This window comes from Tasmannia lanceolata, unplaced genomic scaffold (genome assembly GCF_043159265.1).
Source record: "Tasmannia lanceolata isolate RefF3 unplaced genomic scaffold, GAP_Taslan_0.1 ptg000008l, whole genome shotgun sequence".
Lineage (NCBI taxonomy): Eukaryota > Viridiplantae > Streptophyta > Magnoliopsida > Canellales > Winteraceae > Tasmannia > Tasmannia lanceolata.
In genome coordinates, this window is record NW_027518685.1 from 15,789,491 (window position 1) to 15,813,432 (window position 23,942).

Here is a 23,942-nt window from a genome sequence, read left to right on the forward strand (position 1 = left end):
CTTTGAAATGCAGAAAGAGATGCTGGTTGGAATTCAAAGATGGAATCGAAGAATGGATCAGTTAGATTCACAATTGCAAAAGTTGATTAAGCTTGTGTTTCAAGAGAGTGAGCAGGATGGTACCCTCCCTATGCAAGAAGAGTTCGAATTGAAGTTGCCAAGGAGGGTTGTCTCACAGCATAGTTTCCAACCATATGACCAAAGGAGATGGGAAGTGGACCGTGGGGCCAATGTAGAACAGCTAGTGAGGTTGAAAAACCGGAATTTCATACCTTCTCTACCAAAAGTATTGATTCCAAATGCTAGCAATGATGAAAAGGTAGTTGAGGTCATAGTAGAGCAGACTGTGAGTTCCGCTCAGTCACATTTACATAATGAGGCCACTAGTGATGAGGATGAGAAGGGGAATCTAGCTATCCATGAGGAGATCTCAACGGGGTTTGAAGAACCATCTTTACCAAAATCAGTTGGGCAACCAAAGGAGAGTTTGGGAGCAAATGTGGAATTCATTGATGTTATTGAACAAGCCAAGGCAACAATTAAAACATTAATCGATTACAGAGGAGGCAGAATTTGGGCTTGATGTTGATTTCATCGGGGTGGAGGCCATTCTTGGTGATGGCCGTAGTAGGATTATCCTACTAAGCCACTAGAGGTGGGCACAAACATTAGAGCATCGGGCAAACATATCTCATGAATTTCAGGAAATGAACCAATGTGATACACCAACAGGAGTAACATGGTTGTATGAGGCGAAGTTGAGAGGTGAGAAAAAGGAGGGTGCTAAGGAGCCTCGGGTGAAGGGACTTTCGATGGAGAATTTCATCTTTGATCCTGGCGTCAGCATCACTATTCTCTTTGGCCGAATAGAGACGGATAGCATCCTTGTTTGCCCAATGACCTGAGTCTATGCCCCTTCTATCAAGATGGGCCGAGCTTGAGGACAAGCTCTTTTCCAAAGAGGGGGTGTCGGATGTAGAGCGGGTCCTGGCCAAAGTGTAATGGGTGTAGAGTAGTGTAGGTAGTCGAAATTTTCATGAAATAAGAGGGTATGAAAAGAGGAAAGTGACTTTTTTTTTTTTTTTGAAAGTATGAAAACATTCATGAAATAAGAGGGGTATGAAAAGAGGAAAGTGACTTTAAAAAAAAAAAAAGGATGGAAACATGAGTTTCTTGGGAATAAGTGAGAGAATGGAAGAAAAGAGTGGACATCTTTGTCCCATGACACACCTCACTGCTAGGATAAGTGAGGGACAGTTTGGTCTTTTGAGTGCCATTAGTGTAAAATAAAAGACAAACAATAGTTGAATTCAAGGGAGATATGATTGGAAATTCAAGCCTCTATTTCCCACCGATAGAGAATTTCTCTTGGATCTAATCCATTACTGTAGAGATTTTTGTCAACTCAGTTTTATCATTAGCCTTATTGAATTTTCTTATTAGTGATTGGTTGTCTTCCAATATGGGGATACTGTTCCATTAAAACACCTGGGTTAAAACCCTATTGTAATGAATGCCCCATGAGAATAGTTGCTAGGATTCATTTTCTCATTTCATTGGAAATATATTAGTGTGAACCCACTCCAATATCTCACCGAAGTCCTGTTCGTGCAACAACCACTACATTCCTAGGAATTTTAGTAGTGTGGGACATGAATCAACTTGTAGTGAAAAGGGACCCTTACCCAACTGATTTTGAGAAATGAAGCCAACCAATGATGTTGAGATTGTTTGTGAAAATGCTAAATTGAGTAATTTCTTCCAACCACCCTCACCTGAGAGGTAAGCGGAAGTTGGATATATCAGTGGGCGAACTTCTATTGTCAAAGTTAAATTTGATTGTTTTCTTTCATGTTAGAATTAAAAATTTAAGGGAAATTGAGGTTAGGCCTATCAGCCCATTACCTATGACTAGCTGGCTCCAGTTTCATAAACTAGTGAGCAGGGTCCGATTTGAAATTTGTTCAGCTCTAAGTCATTAAATGGCGTCAGAGTTTTCCTTTGGTACTTGGCATTGTTTCTGCCTTTCTATTGGTTGTTTGATAGCTTACTCTCTTCTTTCAGCTCTGCGTCAATTATCTTTAGGTGCCTCTCACTTTGGTTTTTGTTTTGGACCTAGTTCAGTATTTTTGGTCTTGTGCACTTGTAAACCATTTGGTACTATTATATTGGTCTACATAAGCAAGTACTGTATGGGACGTATGCAGAGGCATCAGCTAAAGCTCGGAACGAGTGCAATAACAGCAGGTGGAATGTATCATGAGTTCTTGTTCAATTGTTTGTGGACCGTTAGTGGATGACATTGTTGTGTGGCATTAACTTTGTCTGGAAATTTATTGATATTGATTTTTTGCGCTGTTTGTGTTGGCTGATATACTTGTTTTAGGACTGCTCTGGACTAGATTCTTGAATATTGTTGTGGTAGCTGCTAGTGTCTGGTTTGCACATTACATCTCAGCTTGGTTTGTGGAGACTTTTGTCCTCTACAATCCTGGAGTAATTGCTACTAAGGTTATCATGAATCTCGCTCCAAGAACTCAATTTTCAAGATCAAGTTACGCAGTGATATGGAGTTCCAGATTCTAAGATCTTAGTTGAAGTACTTCAGTCTTTTGATCATTACTTCAGAAAAATACTCAAAAACTTGTTTACTAAGTTGAGGAAACAATGACTGGGTTGAAAGGATGCTATATTTCTTCTCCCTCTCTGTTACAACAACTCGGTGTTTGTGGAAGGACAGGCTTTTCAAATTCATGGAGAAAGCTCTCAATACGTGCTCAAGAGGGTTCATACACCTCTCCTCCAGATTACATCTTACTCAAACACCTCTCTCAAGAACACACGGTATCTCTCTATCTGTTGCTCTTGCTATGAAAACCGAGGGTTGAATTTTCTAACAAATGCAAAACCATCACGGTCGACTGTGGGAGGACAATGGCAACTAGCCTGCAAGGGGTGATGTGCCGGCCAATAGAAGATCGACTGAAAATATATCTTATATTTTAGCTCGATTTTTCTGGCCAGACTCTTCCCGAATTGGCCAAGCAAGCACCTGCCCGGCGCTGGTAGATCCCATATTAAGAAATCGGTAGATATTATTGTGAAAGTTTAACCACATATCAGGGCCATTTTGGCCATTTTCCTACTCTCTATTCAACTTTTCGGTTAGGACATAACAAAACTTGGCTCCGCATCGTTGCAGAGGAACTTCCTTCGAAATGCTCTAATAACAAGTGAAGCAAGGCGTGTGGAAATATCAATTAAAAGAACAGAACCTGTAATGCGGAGCCAAGTTATGTTCTGTTAAGATCAGGAAGAAAATGCAGAATAAAGAGATGAGTTGCCACTGCCAAAACATCATTCAAAAGAAGTCTTATATCCTTTCTATCCTAAAAGCCTAAAGCACCGAAAGTTCATCAACCATATTTAGCGAAAAATCTCTACCCCTGTGTTCTAAAATTATCCCCTTGTGTCCTCTTTCTAAGGGGTATTTTCGCCATGAGAAAAACCCAAAAATCTCGCCATCTGTAAACGGAAACCTCGCAGATGTCGTATATGTCCCTTCCTTGTGATACGTGTCCCTTCTCCTCCTTCAACCTTAATACGTGTCCATTCATTTCAACCGCCCATAGTTTCAAAGCCCCCCGTCTCTCTTTGCAGGGGCAGCAAACAAGAGAGGAGTCGGCCATTGTAGCTCACTGCTCGCTCTCTCTCTCTCTAGATTCAAAGGTTTTTTTGTTCTCTTTGATTTCCTCATTCCATTTTCTGTGTCTCTCCTCCTTTTACTTTTTTCTTCTTGTGAATGAGTTCATCTTGATCTTTCTCTTTGCTACTAGATACACTTACCCCCTCCCGTCGCATTTTAGTAGGGTTTCTGTGCCTTCGTTGAAATAACAACCCTTACATCGTCTCTATTTCTTACAGCCCAGATTTAGGGTTTTTTTCTTGAACTAAAATGTTCTTCTCTAAATGCAAATGCATTCATTTTTTTTCTCATTATGTCAGATTTGATTAGAGATGTTGTGGTAGATGTCACTTCTTCATTATGTTGTTTCCACATTATCTCATGACATTGATATTTATATGTATGTTTTGGCAACAGAGCTTACTGATATAGTGGGGGACTTGTGGAGATAGATGGTAAGAGCCTTCATCAACTCCTCCTTCCTCAAGCTTTGTGCCAGGTACTGCTCTGATTCTTCTTCCCTCTCTCTTTCTCTCCTCTTGTTCTCTTCAGCCTAGGGTTTGTTCATATTACCAATATGATTAATTTTTCTACGCTTGGGTTGTCTTCTCTTCCCACATGTCCCTTTTTTATTATAAGAAAAGCATTTCTACTAGAAATTGGGTTTTTCTTTTCATTGTTTTTTTAAACTGATTTTTCACTCTTCACATAGGCTGATAGGCCCTGTTTCGATTGCAAGAAATTGGGTTATTTTCCTCTTCCCATATGGCCTATTTCCATTGCAAGGAAAACTTTATGATGGAAATGTTACGAGTATGATTAATTTTTTCTAGGGATGGGTTTTCTTCTCTTCCCACAGGCCCCTTTCGATTGCACTGGCATGAAAATTAATTCTGGAAATGCTATTGGTCGATGGTAGTGATGCCCCTTGTCATTTACTTCAGATGATTTCCCACAGAAAAGTCTACAACACGTCTTAATCATAAGTAACACTACTGAGTTGTTGGAATAATATTCTAAAAGGGCAACAAATACTTGTTTATATGGGGTGTGGAAAGTGTGAACTAAAAAAACAAATGTAGCTAATAAGCTTATTCACAATCTGGAATTACTTTTCTGTTGTTTTCTTGATTCTCCTTTTTTTTTTCTATTTTCTATTACAATCAAAGTGAATTTTAATAAATTTATAATTTTGGATAGTTTCTACTCTCATAAGAGGGTACGAGTGTTGTTTCTTCTTTTATTGGGGTTGTTCTGTTAATTCTTCTTTTATTTGGTCTAATACTCTAATAGAATGATTAGCTTTGAAGCTTAGAATGTTGGACTGGTTTATTTGATCTATTAGTGTAACGGGTTTTGAATTTATGAAGGGCGGATTGTTTTTTATTTATTCTATCACTGTGGAGAACAACACCAATTTGATTTATTGGTTTGTGAGTTTTCAATTTGAGCAGGTTGGCTTGGTTTATTTTATCTAATGGGGAAATTTAACAGAGGAGTCAAAAAATGCTTATGGAGTTGTTTATGATTTTTAAATTCTTGTCTCAGTTTTTATGTTAAAAATAGTAGCAAGCACATAGCCTAAATTCTATTTGGATGTCGTTGAAGGGAATTTAGAGGAAAGAAGGGGACATGAAAAAATCTACATTTCTCAATCTATGCCTTTTAATGGTTGTGGTTAGCACCTTCTTAGTTGCATATTTCTACTGTATATTTTTTATTAGTAAAGAAATTTTTAAATTCTTTGTTATTCACTTATTATGCCAATCTCTATAGCGAAATTCAATGAATCAGGGTTTGGAACTTTGATCTATGTTGATAAATGATGATCATTACCTTTTCTAGGATCGCGATGGCTTTGTCATGGGAGAGGGAACAAGCTTGCTCCTTTTGGAAGAACGGGAACATGTGAAGGTAATAGTTTTGGTGGTTTATAATCACCCTAAAATTTATTCCAAATCTTCTGTTTATCTTACTTTGCCTCATCTCCCCAAAAGCTTTTTTTTGAATAAAAAGTTTATTCATGGAACGTGGTTAAATGGTCGTGCCAAGGGAGTTGAAATATATGCGGAGTTCCTTGGAGGGAGTATGACATGTGATGCTTATCATTTGATTGTTTATTCAATTGATGTTTGTTTTACCTCACTTGCATCTAAGTCTTTCTTGGCCTTCTTCTGATCTCCGTGGGCAAAGTCTCTAATTCATAATTCTATTGTTCTTCACATTTCTATTTACATTTTTGTCTCTAATTCATTGTTTTTCACATTTCTGTTTACATTTCAACCGCCGTAAGTACTAACATCAATATAGATTTTGAAACTTGGTACAGTAGACAGCAAAAAACTCACCCTTTGACGATTCAGATCCCAATTATTTTTCATTTTATTTATCCGCATAGATTTTTCATTATTTTGAAACAGAAAAAAGGCATTAGAGTGAAAATTGTTCAAGTTCTCAAGTTTAAGAGATCCCTTTTCCCTATCAGCATTGCTTCTTCATTGCTTTTTAATAAATCTCTCACTCCATTTAAAAAAATATAATTTACAGAAACCGGTATCTACTAAAAGAAATTGTTGGATTCAAATATGAAGTGTCTGGCCCATTTTCAAAAATGGTGCAATCATTTTTAAAGGTAACATTTGATTCTTTATCCACAAACATGGTTTGAGAAACCAGTATCTACTAAAAGAAATTGTTGGATTCAAATAGAAGTGTCTCACCCACTTTCAAAAATGGGTGCAATCATTTTTAAAGGTAACGTTTGATTCTTTAACCACAAACATGGTTTTAGACTTTTAGATGCCCCTGCTTATGGTCATTGGTCAAACTGTTGCAATGTTACAGCCCCTGAAGATGACCCAAACTATCATTAAAAAGGTCATAATCTCAGCTCACAAACAATCTATCTAATTACTTCCAAACCTTGAATTAAATGCGCTAGCTTTTAGTTTTCTATTAAAAATTTGAGTATTTGAAGGAATTGTCCTACGAATTTTCTTAACAATCCTTTATGTCCTGTGGTGATAAGTTTCATCACCATCTAATCAAGGTCAGATAAGGATGGGGATTGGCAACCTGCAGTGGCATGTTGTTTGATTTTTTAAGCAGTGATGGGAAGCAGGCCCAATGATGATCAGGTTTTGATCCAATGTTGGTGTTTCTTACCACGCTCCCTTTCAATGTAAATCCAACAGTGTTTACTTGAGCAGCAATTCTCTTTTTGTTATCGAAGAAAAAGGTTGAATAAAGTGATCATGTCTTTACGCAGCTTTAGATCTACTTATTTATTTGAATGTTCAAGGACCTTAGTGGAATGCTATTCTTGCTTCGGGGTAGAGCAGTGGGTGCAGTCCAACGAAGCAATATTGGAAGGGGAAAAGGGATTCAGAGTTCTACCAACAGGTCTTTCTGCCTTGCAAGAATCCCCTGCGCTTTATTGAGTTCCTTGAAAACATTTACATGGTATGCTTTTTATTTAATGTTTTAGGTGATTAGCTCTTATGAATTGTTTTAAACCCTCCTCCTAGATTATCTTATTCATGAGTTTACTACCTTATTTTATGCGTAGTGCAGGATGTATATGCAATAATTCACCAAAAGGTCTTTAAAGCCTTCTGTAGTGCAAGTTGTATATGCAATAATTCACCGAAAGAAGGTCTCGCTTTAATGAGCTCCTTGAAAACATTTAGATGGTATGCTTTTATGTTTTAGGTGATTAGTTCCCTTGAATTATTTCCAAGATTATCTTATTTATCCATGAGAACGGAGCAGATTTGAACAATTATCTTATTTGTAGGTTTTGAATTTCTTCAAAAACCGGATGGATGCACAATGAATGGATGGTGAATGGTTGGTGAAGAAAGTCCTCCAAATCATAATCATTTATTGCGATCTTGGCATGCGAAGGGATGAAGGTGGAATGGAATTGATCATTTTTAATCCTAAAAAATGAGTCTTCTTTTTATAACTTAAAAGTTCATTTTAATTCAATTAACTACATGAAAATCAATCACTTATGTTTAGGATTTGAACAAATGTTTACCCAGTTACAATTCACACACCGAGAAGAACATGACATGATCTACCTACCACTGCGTTTTCTCCTTTCCGACTGCCGCTTTCTTACTGTAACATTGATTCCTCTCTAGCCGCCGCCTTCCTGACGATCTATCTACCATGCATTGCATTCTGCCAGCCATTCCATTCATACATGCAACATTCGTCGAGATAGCGAAATCAACAACCGCTGACCACTTAAACAATAAGTCACACCATTCATTTTCTTAAATCTTTCAAGAAATGAACTGAATCAATGATAAATTTAAAATCTGTTCGAAGTGGTTGATCCGATGTAAAAATTAATGGTGAAATTTAGGTTTGACTCCGTTAAAATTGGGGTCAACTCGGTGAAAGTTGGGTTTGTGTCAAAAAATTTCGAGTGGTGTCGGAAAATGCCGGATGGTATCAGGAAAGAGTCGACTCAACCCAAGTTTTCCTGGACATGACCCGAAGTTAATTTGGGGTATTTTAATTATACATCTATGATTCACAGTTTTTTTCCAATTACTTGCCAATTATGGAAGGAAAAGTTTTTATAGACCATATACAATTTTAATTGCTGAATTTATCCTCTAATTTATTAAAAAGTCATGATTTTTTCACTACAAAATTCAATCTTAATGTCTCATATTAAAAATAATCATTATGTCATGTCCCTTTCAATTGATTTCATTTGTGACTTTCAATTGATTTCATTTGTGAGATTACCTTATAAATACCTTGAAAGTCAACTACAAAACTTGGGACCGTTTGGTTTTGTAGCGATGAAAGCAGACTAGCCTGAGAAAAGTGGGTTTTGTTTTTTGAAATGTTATACAGATGGAGCTTTGTGTTCCAATATCTGAAAACAAAAAATGTCTGTTCATGAACTTCAGAAAAAAGAAAGATGGAAAACCCACAAGATCACCTTGGCTGTAGTTTTGTTGGGGACTTTTCTGAATTTCTCTTAGTGAGTGATCTGTATAGTGATAGTAGTCTGAAATACATATTATGTAAGTCCTTTGAGAATTGGAGAATCGGATGAATATGGTTTTTTCAGAACTAGGAAGTTAATTATGGAATGTACTGACAAAACTGGAAAGCTATACTGTACATGACAAACAAGTGGGAGATCTTTTTGTATCATCTTGACGATGAGTGAGTGGGCTTGACTGTAGTTTCTAAAATGTTTCTCCCCGCAACAACTTATGTTAGTATCATTATTCATTATTTGATTGGATGATATTGCTTAAGCTCTTGATTATTTGCTTCAGGGTGCTCCTATGGAGATCATGCTGCAATATCTTCATATAGTTGTCATGTTTTAGTAATTCATTAGTTTTTAACATTATGTTGTTTTAATGATCTTGTCTGCTTCTTGCATTGATGGCAAATTCTAAGATTCCCTATTTTTAGTAGTGTTGTACGTGGTAGCGAATGTGGTTTGCTAAAAATGTTCTACTCACATTGCCTGTCTGCTATTCTGAACTAGATATGTGTACATGCAAAGTTTATGGGGATTCCTCTATTAGGTGATGAAGTGTATGGAGGAACAAAGAACATGGCTTTGTCACTGTTATTGGCCAAGACTCCATTGAGTTATCACAGCCACCTCTCACTCTTGCTCTCAAAATTATGAAGGCCTTGCCTCCATGCCTTGTCTCTTGGGTAAAGTCTTGTTCCCTCTAAATTTCTCTTAGGCTTTGTTTCTTTTGACGTAAAATGAGCGTAAAACAAATTAATTCTACACCCATTCTCACTTTGATTTATAGATGATCAACACAACATGGGTTGATCTTACATTTGCCAATGGAGATACAATCTTGGAAAATGAGTTTTACAGTATTAAAATTTTAGATGCACAAACATACACCATGTAACTCTCTTGCCTTGCTGAATTACCTTTTTTTTTCAAATGATACACTTATGGGGAGAAATTTCACAGAAAAGTCCTGCTTTGGTTGAAATAAAACAGCCAAAGCTACTTCAACTTCATGTTAAAGATATAAATGAGAAATTTCGCAGTTGTACTTAACCTTGTTGTAAAATATCTTGGTCGCACGTGCATCTTTTACTAGTTCTACAAAAACAAAGTCTTCTAGTTTGACAATCTACAGATCTCTATTCTTAAAGGTGACTGCCCAGGCCGCCTAGGCGCTGGGCGCAGAAAAAATGCACCGCCCAGGCCCTGGGCGTTTAAAATAGCCGGTCTCACCACCTGGGCGTTATTAGGCGGGCCACCCAGGAGATGAGGCGGCCGCCCAAGGCTTGGGCGTTTTTGACTTTTTGTTATTATTTAATGTTTAGTGCTTATGCATAAAATGGTTTGGATTGTTATGTATTCAAGTATTTGTATTTTATATTAAAAAATGCAAGATATTATGAAAATATATTAATATCTAAAAAAATTGAAAAATGTCTCAAAACGCTTGGGCGCCAAGAGGTCAGTCAGCCGTCCAGCGCTTTTTAGAACATTGCTACAAATACTGTGTTCTCATGTGAGTGAATTTTGCAAATCAAGCCATGCCAACAATTTTAGTGAAAAAAGTTGCCTTTTGAAAAAGACAAAAATACCCCTGTATGCTCAATGAGATATTGTGATAAGGTGCGTCCCACCAACTCAACTTTTATTACCTCACGTGTGGTTACGAAAACCTTCACATTTAGGAGTTTTCATACGCAACAGTCCAATAAGACTATCTAATCCAACGGCTCAAAAAAAAGATCCACAACTCAACAATAAGAAATATTTTTCTGGGGACTCATTCTTGTTGTGTCCAATTAGAGTCTCCAAGAACACGTGATGTACCCAATTCAAGTCCCTTGGAAAACCCACAATGTGGAGAGAGAGAGAGAGAGAGCATGTGATTTTCCTGGTTCAATTAGATAATCCAAATCAAGTGCACAATACTCTTCTTACCTTACATTATTTGTTTGGTAAGCTGAGGTTTGTCGGGGCTATTCTTACCTTTTACTGTTTTTGTTTGGTAAGCTGAGGTTTGTCGGGGCTACTCTTCTTACCTTATGTAAGAGGTAAACATTTCTTGTTGGGAAGTTGTTTTGTTTGCTAAAATAAGCGCTAGGATACCTCTACAAAATATATAGGAAAACACTCCTAAAGTGGGATGGGCGGCGATAAATTCACCCCCTTTAAAATAGAAACCGTTAAAGTTTTAATGCTTTCAAGTTAACGCTAGCACCACCACCCTTAAAGATATCCTAACGATTTCTGTTCGGGATTGATATATTTGCCCTTTTTATCACCATGAACACCCTCTCAGTGTTTGTGGCAATCAGGGGCATTGAATTCATGTGACATAAGAACAACAGCCCCTCTTTAGTCACACTGACACGGGTGTTCCTGGTGATCAAAAGGGGCGGATATATCATTTCCCTTATGTTAAAGTGGTGAATCACTGCCAAAAAAAGGGTTGGAGAAGAGAATTCCCAATCATTTTATGCGTACTTTCGTACTTTTATAATAAGTAAAAACCACTAAAGAAAAGAAAATACACAAAAGATTGTCGTGGAATGACTTTCTCTATATGATGTAGCTATATATAAAGAATTACATGTAGTCAAATCCCTTTGATGATGGAATTGAATGGTATATAAAAAAGGAAGTCAAATCTATACACTTGCCTGTATAGCCTAGTCTACAATGGAAACATATAAAAAAGAAATTTACACCTATACACTTGCTTAAGTATAGAGTGCACCTGCCTTTGTGTCAATCTTGTACAAAAAATAATAGAATAAAAGAGGCAAGTACAAGGGAAATTGTTTCCTCTAATACTCCCCCTCAAGTTGGAGCATGGATGTCAATCATGCCCAACTTGCCAATGAGGTGTTGAAAGTGCAATTTGCCTAATGGCTTGGTGAATAAATCAGCAGGTTGTTCTTTTGTTGGGAGATATGATGTTTTAAGAAGACTACTCTGAATTTTTTTCTCGAATCAAATGACAGTCTAATTTAATATGTTTTGTTCTTTCATGAAAGACCGGATTGGCTACAATGTGAAGTGCAGCTTGATTATCACAGAAAAGCGTGATAGGTTGCAAATGCTTAATGCCGAGGTCGTTCAAAAGATACTTGAGCCAAGTTAACTCACAACTGCCCTATGCCATTAATCTATATTCGGCTTCTGCAGTGGGCACAGATACAGTGCTTTGCTTTTTGGTCTTCCATGAGATTGGAGAATGTCTAAGAAAGGTACAATAACCACTAGTAGATCTCCGCGTCTTGGGACAACGAGCCCAATCTGAGTCACAATAACCAAATAATGTAAGCGAGCTAGTAGTTGACGATAACAAGCCTTTTTCAGGAGAACATTTAAGGTATCTTAATAGACGATGTGCAGCATCAAGATGTGGTTTCCTGGGGTCATGCATGAACTGGCTTAGTATATGGACCAAATAAAGAATATCGGGTCTCGTGATAGTAAGGACCCGTCCAATCAGTCGCCTATAAGAGGTTGGATCAACAAGAGGATCGCCATCAAAAGAAGATAGCTTGAGATGTTGTTCGATTGGAAAGTCGGCAACACGAGAGCCTAACATTCTCGAATCGCATAAAACGTCAAGGGTATATTTCCTCTTAGTAAGAAAAATACCTTGTTTGGAGCGAGCAACTTCTTTGCCAAGAAAATACTTGAGTGGTCTAAGATCTTTAATGTAGAATTGCTGATTAAGATGATCTTTAAGATGGGATATTGTAGTTCTATCATTACCTGTGATGAGAACATCATCCACGTAAACAAGAACGTGAAAAGAAGAAGACCCATTGTGTTTGGAAAATAGTGAGTAATCTGCATTAGATTGGGAAAAGCCGGCCGCAAGTAAGGAGGTCGAAAATTTGGCAAACCATTGGCGAGATGCTTGCTTGAGGCCATACAAGGCTTTGTTAAGTTTGCAAACTCTTTTCTCCCCCTGTTTAGCAAAGCCGGGAGGAATACGCATATATACATTCTCTTCGAGATCACCATGAAGGAACGCATTATGAACGTCCATTTGGTAAATAGGCCATTATTTGATAGAAGCAATGGCGAGGAGGCAGCGAACAGTCACCAATTTAGCTACAGGAGCGAATGTCTCATGATAGTCCAAACCTTTAGTTTGGGAATATCCTTTAGCAACCAAGCGTGCTTTATATCTTTCTTTAGACCCATCAGACTTGCTTTAATTTTGTACACCCATTTGCATCCAATGGGATGAATTCTAGTAGGTAAGGTAGTGATGGTCCAAGTATTGTTCGTCTCGAGAGCCTTGATTTCACTAGCCATAGTATATTTCCATTGAGGTAATTTTATGGCTTCTGAGAAAGAAGTAGGTTCTTTATCTTGAGAGATGGAGACAATGAAAGCACGGTGAGCTGAAGAAAGCTTATGATATGACATAAAATTATGAAGGGGAAAAGTAGTACCCGTCTTTTGAGAAGATGTTGGATGAAGGAGAGTAGTGGAGCAATGAAAATCTTGGAGATAAGGAGGGTTATGGATGCGGGTTGAACGACGAGGAGGATTACTAGGTTGTGAAAATGAAGTGGGAGGAGAAGGAGATGGGTCGGGTTGGGTTGGGGACTGAATAGGAAGAGAGTGGTTGGTGGGAGTAGAAGAACTAGGTAAAGGGGAGATGGGTAGGGTTGGTGACGATGTATCAAGAATAGGTAAAGGTAGAAAGGTTGGTGAGGTAGGTTGGTGATGGATAGCATCTTGATAAGGAAAAATATTCTCATGAAAAGTGACATCTCGACTAACAAATATTTGTTTTTCTTCTATGTCAAAGACACGATAACCTTTTTGAGAGAGGATAACCAATAAATATGCATGGTCTAGCCCTTTTATCAAATTTATGAAGAATACGATGGTTATGGGCATAACAAAGGCATCCAAAAACTCGTAGATGATCATAACCATGTGGTTTATTCAGGAGTAACTCGTGAGGGCTTTTGTTAGACAAGTTTGGTGTAGGCATTATGTTTATGAGCTAAGACGCAGTACGAATGCATCCTCCCAAGAATTGGAGTGGGAGATGGGCATGAAATCGTAATGCACTGGCAACATTAAGAAGATGCGAGTGTTTACGTTCTGCTACACCATTTTGTTGAGGTGTGCCAACACAACTAGTTTGGTGAATTACTCCTGCTAAGAATGCATTCTCCCCAGAATTGGAGTGGGAGATGGGCTTGAAATCGTAATGCACGGGCAACATTAAGAAGATGTGGGTGTTTACGTTCTGCTACACCATTTTGTTGATGTGCCAACACAACTAGTTTGGTGAATTACTCCTTTGTCAGAAATTCTTTTTTGCATGTCCATGGAGAGAAACTCGGTGCCATTGTCAGAGCGAAAATGTTTGATCTGACTGTGATACTGAGTTTGAATCATGATAAAAAAAAAAAAAAAAACGCTTAATATATGTGTTGGCATCCGATTTACATTGGAGTAAATAAACCCATGTGCATTTGGAATAGTCATCAACTAGAGTAAGAAAGTAGCGTGCACCAGAAAAGGGATGGAGTTCGATATCCTCCCCAAATGTCACAATGAACAAGTTCAAATATAGAAGAAGAACAAGTATTGCTCAATGAAAATGGTAATCTAGTATGTTTAGCACGATAACAAATATCGCAAACATGATTATTAGAGTCCATGTGAATGGGAAAAGTCTTAGATAACAACTGCAATCTAGAAAATGAAGGATGACCTAAACGCCAACGCCAAACATCAAAATTAGAGAACTTAGAAAAAGAGGTAATTCTAGTTGGTGGAACTTCGAAATGGTATAATCCTCCATATGCTCTACCAGATCCAATCATCTTCTTCGAGGACCTGGGCTGAAAGAAACAAGAATCAAGTGAAAAGATGGCATCACAATTCAATGACTTTGTTAAAGAAGAAACCAATAGCAAATTGTGTTTAAATGAAGGAACATAAAGAACATCTTTAAGAATGAGAGATTCAAATAAAATGATAGTACCAACATGAGAAACATAAACATGTGTGCCATCAGGAAGAATTACAGGCGGTGAAGAAGAAACGGGTTTTAAGTGAGAAAATATCTCTTTAGAGTATGCCATATGATGTGTGGCACCTGTATCTATTATCCAATTTTGACAAGAAAAAGATGTAGAATAAAATCCATAAATATTACCTGCAAGGTTTGCTTGGTGGGAGTTAGAGCCACTGTTTAGAAGGCTCAAGAGATGGCGATACTCATCTTGAGTAATTAAAGGAGCTTGCACATTAACATGCAATGCAACATTAGCATTAGTTGGAGCTGATGTAGAAACATGTTGAGCCTGTCGGCGAGCACTAGACTGTAACCTATTGTTGGAGTTATTGCTACGTTTACCATTTTACTTTGTGGAGGAAAGTCATGTCTCAAGAAACACCTATCAATATTGTGGTTGTCTCTTCCACAATGATCACAATGCATCTTCTGAAAATCCTTCCCTTTATCGGTTGAAGAAAAGCGATAATACTATCAAGGCAGTAGCATCTGGGGTATGTGGAATATGCAGTTCTCCTTGTTTTTCTTCTTGAATGAGAAGACCATAAGTTTTAGATAAAGTAGGAAAAGGATCCATAAGCAGAACTTGACTTCTAATGGCTCAGTAAGTAGATTCAGCTCCATCAAGAAATACATGACTTCAAACAATGTTTTAATTCAAGGATGACTTTTACGGATCCACAAGTGCAAGCAGGGAATGTATTATAAGAATCGAACTCATCAAGAAGAGATTTCAATTTGGTGTAGTAAGCGGCAATAGGGCTGCACAAAAAACCGGCCAAACCGATAAACCGAACCGAACCGGGCATTTTGGTTTGGTTTGGTTTGGTTTTTCTCGGCATTGGTTCGGTCACGGTTTAGAATTTTACTAAACCGAACCCATCGGTTCGGTTCACGGTTTTAGAGTTTTAATCCGAAAATTAACCGAATCGAACCGAGAAACGAAGGAAAAGATGAACTGATTTTGTGTCATTATCAAATCTAAGGTGAGTTATTTCATTTGCAAAGAGAAGATGGGTGATTTAAACAAGGGAGGTGTGTCTATATCAATTCCCTGTATTTAAAAATAAAGAATACATTCACCCCTTCCCCTTAGACCACCCCGTAGAAGTCTAAAAAGAATAGTCCTAAATACTTAGAGGGACTGTCCGAGAGAAGAAAGAGGGGGGGGGGGGGGGGGGGGGGGGGGGGGGGGGGGGGTGAAGAATATACAAGGCCCCTCGATTAGGGCTAGAGAGGGAGGGATCTCTTCATTTTTGTTTCGTGAGACACACACACACAGAGCTTGTTGATCTCGTTGCACACCGTTGATGGTTGATTTGGATAGATAAACCTTTATATATATATATATATATATATATATATATATATATATATATATATATATAGATAAACGTATTTAACTACTTAATTTGGATTTGTACCGGATAAACTGTGAACCGAACCGGTTTGGTTTCAGTTCGGTTATCCCTCCCCCCCCCCCCCCCCCCCCCCCCCGATCGGTTTGGTTACGGTTTGGATTTTCTCCAAACCGATGTGATTGGTTCGGTTCAAAAAAACTCCCTAAACCGAACCGGACCGAATCATGTGCATCCCTAAGCGGCAATGGAGCTAGACTCTTGATGATGATTCGTAAGAGAACGAAGATTTGGAAAATACGAAGTGTATTTTTCAAGGAGAAACAATCATGGAGTTCAGTCCATACTTCGTGAACAGCATGCATAACATTATTTGCAATGGTTTCATCAAGAGAGGTTAATATCCAAGAATACACCATCTGATTGCAACGTCACCAATTAGCGAAGTTGCTATCAGTAGGATTAGGTTTAAGCAAAGTGCCATCAACAAATTCAAGTTTATTTTTGGCCTCTAGAGGCATGCTCATGACTCGAGACCAATGTGCAAAATTTTCCCCTTTTAAAACTTGAGAAACTAGAACATTTCACGGATGATCAGAATGATGCAAAAAATAAGGGGAAGAAGAATAATCGATACTTGCCTATATAGCCTAGTCTACAATGGAAACATATAAAAAAGAAATTTACACCTCTACAATGGATCATTCTACTGCACAGGCCATACCGTTCTTTTAATAAAGTGGGGAGTGCCGTCACCAAAATACAGTAGTGCTGATAACATTTCCCTAATATAATTGTGGGCATTCCATTTAACTCAATACAAAATTGGTAGCCTAATTCAGTCAATGACCATTAGTTCAGTGAAAGAACCACCCCCAACAAAAGGAAATAGATATTACTACCGCCCCCTACACTAAAGTAAATTAATGGAAAGAAAATGCAAAAACAACTAAACAATAAATAGAGTTTCTATACTCTGCATTTTTTATCTTTATTCTTTGAGAGAGGAGATCTATGAGGAGTAGTTCTCTTATTCTAATTCGAAGCTATAACTCGGAGAATAGGAGCTTGAAGAGACAATCTAGAACCTGTGTAGAATGTCTTGCAGAGATCTTCCTCTTTCTGGCACATGAAAATCTACCTGCATTTTAAATATTTAAGACTATTAAACTAAACATTAATTATCCCTAATAATATCAACCATGTACAAAGAATTCCTTAATAAATTCGACCCTTCCAACAACAAAAATAAATAATGTTTGAGGAGTATGTTGAATCTGACCTTGCAGCGGAGTGAACAGTACATATCAGGGTGAAAGACAATCTCGTCACAAATGGGGCAAAGGTTGCTCATAGCAAAGGTAAATGGGTCGACTGTCGATGGGTGTGTTCGTTGTGGCTTTCGATTCAAGAGCACTAGTTCGTGAATTGGATCATGACGGCTAAGGTGTTGAGTGTAGGTCTGCAACACATGCACTCAAATTGATGATATATTACCAATGGACCCATTAATATTGGGATTTGCTAAGCTCCATCGCGAAAGGGTTTTCGTGGCTGTTGTCTCCATTCACAGAGTGGATGGCCTGAATTGCGACAGACCATCCGCGAAAAGCCTTATGCAATCGAGGCTAGCAATTCCTATATATATATATATATATATATATATATATATGAGGAAAATGATTGTAAGCTCGAGCCTACCAACCTTGAAGTATGCTCGAGTGCCCAATCACATGGGTCTAACATTTTTTTGTGGTGATCCAAAGCATTTATTGGCAAGACTCTATCATAGATAGGGTGTGTACCAAAAATCAGCTCCATTGAATCATCCTAACCCCTCCAAAGTGGAGGGCAAAAATGGGCAGCTTTGTGGACAAACAGTGTCTGTCCATTTTGACCTCTACAAATGGATGGGTTAGGATGATCCTATAGAGCTGATTTTTTGTACACACCCCATCTATATAAGGACCTTTCAAATGAATGCTTTGGATCATCCTAAAAATGTGGGCCCACATGTGATAGGGCACTCGAGCGTACCATAATAAGGTTGGTACACTCGAGCATAGTGAGAGAGTCAAGGGTTTCTACACAATATCTGTCAATTTTCACCCCTACAAATGGACACCTTATGATGATCCAATAAAGCTGATTTTGGTATACACACCATCCATGATGGGGCCTTTCAAATGAATGCTTAGGATCACCCAAACAATGTAGCTCCACCCTTGTTTCCTACACTCAAGCGTAGATAAGCTATCGGTCAAAGTGTTGCTACTCGGTCATGTAGCTAAGCTTATCTACTCGGTCAGAGACACTTTCCTCATATATATATATATATTTATCGGAAAAGTGTTGCTACTCGGTCATGTAGCTAAGCTTATCTACTCGGTCAGATTAAATACCGTGGGGGCGCAATTGTTTGGGTAATCCAAACCATTCATTTGATAGCCCCTTACCTAGATAGGGTGTCCACAAAAAATCAGACCCATAGGATGATCCTAACCCATCCAAATGAGTATATTTTTTTGTGGACACCCTATCTAGATAAGGGGCTATCAAATGAATGGTTTGGATCACCCAAACAATGTGGGCCCCACTGTATTTAACACGATCGAGTAGATAAGCTTAGCTACAAAACCAAATAGCAACATTTTTCCGTATGTGTGTGTGTGTGTGTGTATAGCAGAAGAGAAAATAAGAAAATTATTTGAATTTCTCCCAAAATTCTAATAGAATTACATCACTTTTTTTGACTTTTTTGAAGAAAGGCACTCATTCAACCCACATATTTTCAATCCTACGCCCTCATTTATGCTTTTTAACAAAGGCACCCATTAAAGCCACATAATTTCAATCCTACCACCCTCTTTTATGCTTTTTTAATAAAAACAATGGACAAAATCAACATAGTAACGTTTTTGCTTTGCAAAATTACGGATTGGGAGCATATGTTGCACAATACTACGGATTTTTGTGAACATATTACATAATACTACGGCTTCAAGACACCTTTCGAAATATTGACAAATTCCGGGCACTTTAAGTGGAACAACATATTATGGAAACCTCTATATATTGGAGGGCTAGGATCAGCTTATGGAAATGATTTTACCGGCACAACATATTTCTGTTGTGTTCTATCACATGGACGGTTTGGATCAACCTATGATGTGGTCCGTATAGTTCTTTGTCGGCCCGTGCATCGCACGAGGTTTTATATATATATATATATATATATATATATATATCTTTTATTTGCATAATTCCCATACCATGATATAAGAGCAGTCTATGTGGCTCTCGAGATCGGCAATTCGAACTGCGGGACAACCATTAGATTCAAATACCTGTAATAAAAAAAGTTTAGATTATGCAGCTACATAAATACAAATATTGAATTTAAAAATTAATTAATATAGACCTTTGAGTCTATATGAGCAAAATTCTCTCACAAATAAATGTATTATGGATTAAAAATAAAACAAATTACATATGTTGTAATTTTAAATAATGAATGAGAAGAGAATAGAAAGTGAACTTCGACATATTCATGAGGATAAGGATGAGAATGACGGCAGTGATAGCAGAAGCTTCGACGGCAATACAAACAAAACATGTTTTTGTAGTTCCTCTGCTCCCTCCTGTGAGTCTAACATGTCTCAACAAGGAATGAAGCAACCGTTGAAGCCAAGCAGGTATAGACTGTCTTGCCATCTTCCTCACAGAGGACCAACTAAGATACTCTAGAATTTATAGGTGGTAGAAAGAGACAGAAATAGAAGGAGAAAGGAAAAAAATAAACAAAAATGAGGAATTAAAATCAGTAATATATAGATATTAAAGAAAGCTTCCAGTTTTGCATGAATGAGGTTGTCAAAATGGCACTTTCTATATTAGTTCTTTTGAAAAATTATCTTGAAATCATAATTTGTCATCTAGAATCCCCAATAATATCAAAATATTGCCACCCCAAATGGATAAATCGACTCCCTATGTGTCTATCTCTCTCCTCTTTCTCTCTCTAACCTAGAGGAGAGAGAAAGACACATGGGGAGTCGATTTATCAATCCCCTTACTTTTATCACTTAGGTATTTTAGTTAAAATGCTAATTGAGTTTCCAGTTTTGGGCGAGTGATGATCCTTGTAATAGTATTTTCTAAATTAATATCTCTATCTATCTATAAATCTTTACATATTCCTTTGTAACACTTTACTTTCTTTCCCTCCTTCAAGCCATAAATAATTCCTACCAAAATAGATTTAGTGCTATAAATAAATTCTACCAAAACGGATCCTCTCAAAAAAAAATTAAAAATGATTTCCGTTTTTGGATTTATTTCTTTTCCACTCCATTGGGGTAGGAGATCAATTGGTATGTTATTAATAGTCCACAAACATGTTAACTACAAACACTGTCTTTTTCCATTTTAGCACTTGTTTTCCCTTTTCTCATCTCTTCTCATTTTTTCTTTGGAAAATTCTTTGTTAATGGGATGGGATGGGACACCATGTGTTTTAAGGGATGGGGCTACCGGTTTGCACCTCAAGGTTTGTATGGGATGGGGCCTACCATTTTAGGTTTTGATAGGGTGGATCCACCCTCTCTACCCAAACCTATGCATTAGGGAGGGGCCCACCATTTTTTCCTTTTGAAATATATACTTTCCATTGTGATTCATTTCATTTTCAAGTTGGTTCTCATATCTATAAGCTCTGCCAAACCCGACACCAAGTAAACCGAAAAGGTAAGAGAATATCCTCCAAATTGAGAAGACACTGGGCTAAATGAAATATTCTTAAAATCTATTTTAGATAGAGAAAAAAAATGGAATCTTGCAATGTAAGCTATTTTTGGCACACTTTTGAAGGAGAGATTTGCTAGTATTAAAGTTTCCATCATCTATGATTTTCTTGCTATTCAAACATGGCGTCAATGGAATATGTTTACTAGTATATATTAAATTAGGAGATTTGGTAGGTGATTTTGCAGGCACACTTTTGTAGGAGAGAACAGCCACATAGGCTCACTTTTTAGCAAATTTTGTCTTATTGATTATATTCATCGAGGTGGTTGTTTTCTCCTACAAAAGTGAGCCGTGATTTCTAGGAAAGTTCCTAGCAACTCTACCAAGGAAAGATAAACGGTTTATCTTTTTAGATATTGATCTTTTTATCGAGTCAATACATGCACATGCCTCGCCAACCACATCTTGACGTGCTTTCCGCTGCTTGAAGAATTCTCCTAGCAAAGGCATTTTCTTTCCTTCTAGTGGCACTCTCCAACTCACAGCCTATTGTGATGCTGATTGGGCGAGCTGTCCCCACCCGTCGCTCTACTACCGGGTTCCGTATCTTCCTTGGTGACAGCCCAATCTCTTGGAGGACAAAAGAAACTTGTTGTTTCACTCTCATCCGCTCAAGCAGAGTATCGCTCAATGACCTTCATCACCTGTGAATTATCTTGGCTGCGCTATTTGTTGCGTGACTTGGATGTCCCTCATCCCCAGCCATCTCCTCTTCACTATAACAACCAAGCTGCATTAAACATCGCAGCCAATCCTGTGTATCACAAACGGACAAAACACATGGAAATTGATTGTCATTTCATTCTTGAAAAATACAACGGGACAGCTCCAAACAAATTTCACTCCTTCTCTGCAACGGGCAAATGTCTTCACTAAACCTCTTGGCAAGGACCATTTTCATCGCCGCAAGCAAGGCATGATCTATATCCATGCTATTAGCTCATGTGTCTAGCTTTGTAAAGTTACTGTTTACATTGTAAATTGATTCTATAATCAATCCCCCAATCCAAGAGATTTGATTGTAACGTCTAAATTATATATATAGCTGTATATATATACTTAGAAAAAAAAAATAATGATATGAAGATTGAGACTGGAACCGCTTCACACTTTTTTTTTTTTTTTTTTTGGCTTTTTCCATTTTAATGGGAAACCTACCCCTCCATGCCAAGTGACATATAGGGATTTGTTCAGTTGTACTGTCAGTTTCATTTTCATTCTCCCTAGTAAAAGCACTCTCTCCATGCAGTTTGAGTTTCTCCTAATCATGCCAACAAATCCGTTCTCCGTACAGTTTGGATTTATCGTGTATTGTTCATGCCAACAAACCCTTCCTTCTCAAGGCATTAATATATACATATTGATAGCAACTTGAGATAGTGGAACATAAAGAGAGAGAGAGAGAGAGAGAGAGAGAGAGAGAGAGAGAGAGAGAGAGAGAGAGAGAGAGAGAGAGAGAGAGAGAGAGAGAGAGAGGAGATTTTTTTTGGTTGGAAGATGATCGGAAAATGTGGAGCCCGACTTAGGATGCCCAGCTCACCAAACTCATAGAGAAACACGGTGCAAAAGATTGGTGTTTCATAAGTTCTTGAATTCTGGGTCGATCTAACAAGTCGTGCGAACAGAGGTGGTACACCAAGCTCTGTCCGGTACTTTAGTACAAACCATTCTCTTCTAAGGAAGACAAGATCATCATGTCGGCCCACGCAAGTTACGGAAGCAGGTGGGCCATCATCGCTAGTTTCCTCCCTGATCAGTCCGAAGTTGCTATCAAGAACCGTTGGAACTCTACACTGTATGGCCGCATCGTCACTAAGTTGTCTGCAGCCAAATTTGTTTGGTCATCCAATCTCAATCAGAAACATTCGTATAGCACTGTCGCGTCGTCCAATCTCAATAAGAGAAAGAACATGGTCAATTCAAGCAATCCAAGTACGGAGTTGACTCTGTTTCTACGTGGGCTACACTAACCTGATAATTTTCTTTGTTTGATTCTAGTGGTTGTGCGTGTGTAAATATAAACCCTGCTTGGCTAGTTGTTCGGGTCTTTAGAGAAATAACTCATAATTAAACTTCTGCATGCACATAATTTTGACAAAAAAATGATATGAAGACCGAGTGTGGAATCGCTTCACACATTTTTTTTGGCTTTTTTTCCATTTAAATGGAAAACCCATCCCTCCATGTCATGTGGCATGTAGGGATCTGTTCACTTGTACTATCGGTTTCATTTTCATTCTCCTTAGTGAAAGTACTCTCTTCATGCTGATTGAGTTTCTCATATTCATGCCAACAAATCCCCTCTCCATGCAGTTGGGATATATTGTGTATTGTTCATGCCAACAAACCCTTCTTTCTCAAGGCATTAATATATAAATATTGACAGCAACCTGAGACAGTGGAACGCACGTGCGCGCGCATACACACAGAGGTGATATTTTTGGTCGGAAGATGATCAGTGATCGGAAAAAGTGGAGCCCGGCCGAGGACGCCCAGCTCACCAAACTCGTAGAGCAACACGGTGCAAAAGATTGGTGTTGTATGAGTTCTAGAATTCCTGGTCGATCTAAAAAGTCGTGTGAACAGAGGTGGTACACCAAGCTTCGTCGGGTACTTCAGTACGAACCATTCTCTGAAGACAAGATCATGATGTCAGCCCACACAGGTTACAGAAGCAAGTGGGCCACCATCGCTAGTTTCTTCCCCGGTCGGTTCGAAGTTGCTATCAAGAACCGTTGGAACTCTACACTGTATCGCCACTTAATAGCTAAGTTGTCTGTAGCCAAATCTGTTCGGTCATCCAATCTCAATGAGAAACATTGACATAGCACTATCGAGTCATCCAATCTCAATCAGAGAAAGAACGTGGTAAATTCAAGTGATCCGAGTACGGAGTTGTTGAATCCGTCTCTACCGGGGCTACACTAAATTAATACTTTTCTTTGTTTGATTCTAGATGTTGTGTGTGTAAATATAAACCCTACTTGGCTAGTTATTTGGATCTTCAGAAAAATAACTCATAATTAAACTTCTGCATGCACATAA

General features: G+C 38.1%; 1 protein-coding gene across 17 annotated transcripts in view; it reads left to right on the forward strand.

The window, feature by feature from the left end:
• Positions 1 to 9,827, forward strand: part of LOC143884549 (putative 5-epi-aristolochene synthase 4) — a 33,899-nt gene extending 24,072 nt beyond the window's left edge. For 2 of the 17 annotated variants that reach the window (XR_013252968.1, XR_013252969.1), the window contains exons 2-6: positions 4,103 to 4,184; positions 5,531 to 5,599; positions 6,954 to 7,147; positions 7,259 to 7,377; positions 7,482 to 8,417. Coding sequence is in view for 12 of the 17 variants with exons in the window: in XM_077388177.1 (XP_077244292.1) it covers positions 5,531 to 5,599; positions 7,027 to 7,147; positions 7,254 to 7,293 (230 nt within the window). In the remaining 5 variants the exon portion in view is untranslated. Of the gene's footprint in view, positions 1 to 2,740; positions 2,845 to 4,102; positions 4,185 to 5,530; positions 5,600 to 6,953; positions 7,148 to 7,253; positions 7,378 to 7,481; positions 8,418 to 9,215 lie in introns of those variants that run through there. The other 15 variants (XR_013252967.1, XR_013252970.1, XR_013252971.1 and 12 more) reach the window with 15 other exon arrangements.
• The last annotated feature ends 14,115 nt before the right edge of the window (positions 9,828 to 23,942 follow it).